The sequence below is a fragment of the Microtus ochrogaster genome, chromosome 7 (genome assembly GCF_000317375.1).
Source record: "Microtus ochrogaster isolate Prairie Vole_2 chromosome 7, MicOch1.0, whole genome shotgun sequence".
NCBI lineage: Eukaryota > Metazoa > Chordata > Mammalia > Rodentia > Cricetidae > Microtus > Microtus ochrogaster.
This window is the reverse complement of record NC_022014.1, coordinates 61,113,467-61,118,102: the sequence shown is the minus strand read 5'-3', so window position 1 is coordinate 61,118,102 and position 4,636 is coordinate 61,113,467. Positions and strand designations below refer to the sequence as shown.

At 53.8% G+C, this 4,636-nt stretch overlaps 1 protein-coding gene across 1 annotated transcript in view; it reads right to left on the bottom strand.

The window, feature by feature from the left end:
• Ca4 (carbonic anhydrase 4) overlaps positions 1-3,372 on the bottom strand; it is a 7,953-nt gene extending 4,581 nt beyond the window's left edge. The window contains exon 1 of the mRNA XM_005350444.1: positions 3,195-3,372. Within this exon, the coding sequence (XP_005350501.1) occupies positions 3,195-3,249 (55 nt within the window). The 5' untranslated portion in view covers positions 3,250-3,372. The remainder of the gene's footprint in view (positions 1-3,194) is intronic.
• Between the last annotated feature and the right edge of the window lie 1,264 nt (positions 3,373-4,636).

Below are 4,636 nucleotides of genomic sequence, written 5' to 3'. Positions count from 1 at the left end.
GGGAGAGGGGGAGAGGGGGAGAGGGAGAGAAAGAGAGAGGAGAAAGAGAGAGAGGGAGAGATCCTCAGGGTGAATGAAGCTTTTCTTCCAAAGTTAGAATTCTGACTTAGGAGCCCCGTGTTTAAGGATGGTCCCTTACTTACTCTCCTTGGTTTTATCATCTGTGAAATGGAGCCAACATGCCCACCCATGAGACTAGAGAGGATTAAATGAGAGATTGTATGGGCTTCTCCAGGCAGCCCATACTCAGAAAAGTTCACAGACAACTCTGCCCCTCCTCCCTGGCCTCCTGTGGGAGAGCAGATGGCCAAAACTAAGCCAAGGCAGGAGAGGAAAAGACATGGAGAGAGCTGGAAAGAATTCAGGGGTGAGGACATTCCTAAGAAAAGTTCTGCGGGCTCAGCTCTGAGTCCTCACACTGCATCACCAGCCCCTCCCTCTGGGAGCTTTCTGGGGTTTTGTCTTATTTTATTATTCTTCCAGGGCTAGGAATCAAACCCAGGACCTCAGCCATGCCAGGCAAGTGCTCCACCACAGAGCTATAGACCCAGTCCTTGGTTTTTTCTTCTTTGTCAGACACCATCTCCCTATATAGCTAGGCGTAGATAATAGGAGTATGTTCCTGAGCTCTGCACCTCCATGCCCTATCTATCTCTTCCTGCTTCTGGGCAGGGGACTGTCCCTGAAATGGAGACAGGGTGGGGAGGGAAGTATACAAATCTTTGTAACCAGGAGGGAACAAGGTTCCAGGCTACAAGAGGGAGTCCTCCAGGAAAGCAGCCTCCAGTGGCCACTTTGGATTTTCTAGTTTCCTAGCCCTAGATCAGAGTTCATTCCTGCTGCTCAGCTAGCATGGCCACATTTCGAGGTCTTCTCCATGGTGGTCCTCTCTTTGCGAGCTGATGTGCTGGGGTGGTGTGCAGTGGCCGTCCCTCTCTAGGTGGGCCTAGTGCCTCTGAAGCCAGAGTCTGTTCCCCTTCCTTCCAGGCCTGCTCTGTCTCTACCCCAAACTCTCAGACAGACGAAGGGCTGGCCAGTCACTTTGAGGAGAGGAGTCTGCCCTGCCCTCAGAGGACCTGGAAGTAAAACAGGCTTCAATGAAGAGTCCTAGGAGATGTGGCCCAAGGGGAAACTATTCCAGGAGGCCAGATTTGGAGAGCAGAATCCTCAGGCCCTGCCCCGGGGGAAATCCATCTGGGCACTTCACAGGAATCTTCCCTCCTCTGACGCTGGCCCCAGCTCCCTGGTTAGTGTGACCTCTGCTCCATTGTCTTAATCATGGAGACTTTTGACCTGCTTGACTGAACACTCTTGTAACTACCCTCTCTTCAGGAGGTGGCAGCCAGAAAACACGATGCTCACTGAAGCAGAGGCCAGGGGTCAGATAGACATCTTACAGCCAGTCAGGTGGCAGGGCACCAGTCAGCTCAGGCTCCCACACTTGCTTCTGAGGTGCAACCATTGCAAAGAATAAGCTGTTCACTGCCTCTGGCCATGTCCAAGATAAAGGACCTGGGAAGGATAGAGGCTCCCAGCTCTGGGTCCTACCTAAGCCCTGAAGGGAGATGGGGTTAGAGACAAAACGTTGCCCCTGGGGGAGCCACTGTTCTCCATCCCGGCACAGGCTTCCCCTCCCCTCCGCTTTTTGAGGCAGAAAGGGTTGGTTTTGGCTCCTGGTTCAGAGGTCTTTTAGAGAAGACTGAAGTCATTTTAATGGACCTTGCTCACCCCACCCTCACACTGAGAGAAGATGGAAGACTCCAGCAACCAGCTCAGCAGAACGCGAGTGTCCTGGGCAAAGTCTCAGCACCGGCTCAGCTCGGGGTCTGGGACCCTGAAGGGGTGGACTATCACCTCCTCCCGCTAAGCAGAGCAACCCGGGCTCTTTCCAATCCCTGCAGTGTGACGTCTGAAGGAAAGTGGTCCTGGCGCTCTAACTGGAACAGTTCCTGTGAAGAGGTCAGCTGAGAGGATTCCTGCCTACATAGCCCCAGGTCATCGGCTGAGTCTCATGACCGTCCTGTGGAGTACTTCTGCCCAGAGCCTACAGGCACTGTGTAAATTCTCTTACCGATGATCCTTAAAACAGCACCCAGGAGCAGAGTTACTATACCTGCTTTGTAAACGACAAAACCCAAGGTGAAGAGCTAGAAGGCACCCATTAATTTAAAAACATTTTTTCTTTCTATTAAGTCGTTTCAAATATCCACCCTAACCTTGTTTTCAATCTCTGTCTCTCTCTCTCTCTGTCTCTCTCTCTGTCTCTGTCTCTCTCTCTCTCTCTCATTGTATTATTTGTTCTTTTCTCTCCCCATTGGAAGGAGCTTTGGAGCTGTAGGATGTCCTACATCCTCCAAGCTAAGTCCCTCCTGTAGCAGGGAGCATTCTCTTTCCACCTCTGCGGCCGAGAGCTTCCTCAATCCCTGCTCCCCCCGCTCCATTATAAGGGGAGAGCACCTAATTCTGGAAGGGAGGTTTGGCCCATTGGGGGGGAAAACTTGCCCGCGGACTAAGAGATGAGGTCTTTGTGAAGAGCTGTGGGGTAGCGGAGAAGGTGCCAGCCTCTAGAATCTCCTTTAGCTCCTTATCAAATATTAACACTCCTCTACCGCTACCTCCCACCTAGAAGAATAATTAAGAGCTCGTGCTCACCATTAATCTTTAAACGAAAATCACCTTGTCCGGAAAGACCGGCTTGGCCGGGGACTTGGGTCTTGGGATGCCCCCCGCCAGGCTCCCAGACCAGCGCTGGAGGCTGGGGAGAAGGGAGCTTGCAGCTGAGAGGAACCCAAGGTGGGAAGAGGGGAACGCCGGGACCCCAAAACATCCAACCTCCTGCGCTTGTTCTGGGCGGGCAACAGCTACTAGCTCAGAGTCCCTGCAGGTCAGACGGCCACTCGCCACCCACGGGGAGACCCAGGAGAACCAAGGTGAGGAAAGGATCGTGCATCCGGGCGGGTCGGAGAAGCATCCTCACCATAGAACACAACGCGCGCCCGCCACGCGAACACCCCTCTGCCGCACACATGCGGGCACACGCTCCCCCGCAGCCGCCCGCGGACACGTGTAGGCGCCCACGCTCACGTATAGCCAGATCCGCTGCACCCTCACGGTTCCCTGCACGAACCATGCGCAGCGGGAGCACACTGACAAGGGGAGCGGGGCTGGGGGCGCAGAGGGTCACCCAAGGGTACCTGCGGTAGAACTGGCTGCGTAAACCAGCGCCAACAGAACAAGAAGCAGCTGCATGGTGCTTGAGGGCAAAGACGCTGCCCAGCACAGAGTCAGGCACCGAGGAAGCCACTGGAGGCGTCGCGATCATGCCGGTTGAGGCTTTATAGCAGAGCCACGACGGGAGGGAGCCCCGACAGCAGGTCGTGGGAGGCGGCTCCTCCTCCTGGCGGAGCCTCCCCTTTCTTGCCTTGTCCAGTCTCAGGTCTGAAAGAATCCTCTCCCCGCCTACCCTACTACCTTAATCCGCGGTGAAAAGACCCCTCATCTACCTCGCGTCCCCAAGGTTTGGAAGTGTAGTCCAAACCTACTCCTGGTCACTGATCCGGGAACAGATGGGCTATCCTGAGGTACCTGACCCACAGGGCTGTCTTCCCAGATTCGCAGCTTCCATCATGTTGCCACTAACCACTGTGCTGGGTCTCCTAATGTGTCTTTGGAATGAACTTGATTTGAGGCTGGGTGAATGTAACCGGTCTCGGGGGAGACCGAGAATCAGGAGGGTTGAAAACTTTGCTATGCTGGTTGTTGAAGAGAAGCCCGGTGAGAGGCTCTTTCAGGTAGTGGTAGCTGTTTCTTGAGTCTCATTTTCCTCTCAGGCTGTACCCCAAACTTGATTTTGTTTTGAGTTTTCTTTCTCGGTTCTGGAGATCCTCCTTTCCCCACCCCTTCTTTTTCTTTCCTTATTTCTCATTCTCACCACTGGGCTACACCCAAACTAAATTCTAAGAAAACCGTGACTCTTCTTCCACTCTTAAGCCAAGCCCCCAAAGCTGCTATTACTAGTAGTGTGTGTGTGTGTGTGTGTGTGTGTGTGTGTGTGTGTGTACGCGCGCACGCGTGCTGAGCCAAGATGGGGAGGAGTGGAGAGTTGGGGGCTGGAAAGGGTATGGACTTTTAAGGGGATGATAGTAAAGTGAAGAGTGGGGGAACGGGGCGGTGGGGGAGCGCGGGGAAAACACAATTGAAAGTTGGTTTGTAAAGTGGCTTACTAGGAAACTCCAAGGTGTCACAGGGGATAGGACTAGTTGCTATTGAGATGCCCTGACCTTGGGAAGAGAGAAAAAACAAGGGTCTAAGTGTACTCTCAAGTTCTCCAGTCAGTCAGTTGAGGAAACCGTCTCCTATATCCGGAGAAATGGATCCCGCCTCGCTTCCAGACAAGCGCTTCTTGATGTCGGTCTCTGCGGTGATCCCCTGAATCTCCTGGAGAATCGATGCATCCATGGGACGGAATCTGGGACGGGGTTGGGGAGATGGACGAGGAATCAGGCAGTACACCTGGACTCCTCCATCAACAGGAAGCCCCGCTTTCTAGCCCAGCTACTTCCCCATCCATTGCCAAATTCTCATCACCCTCTCCTTGCCTCGACACCGGCTTTTGGACCCCTGAAGAGGAATGGCT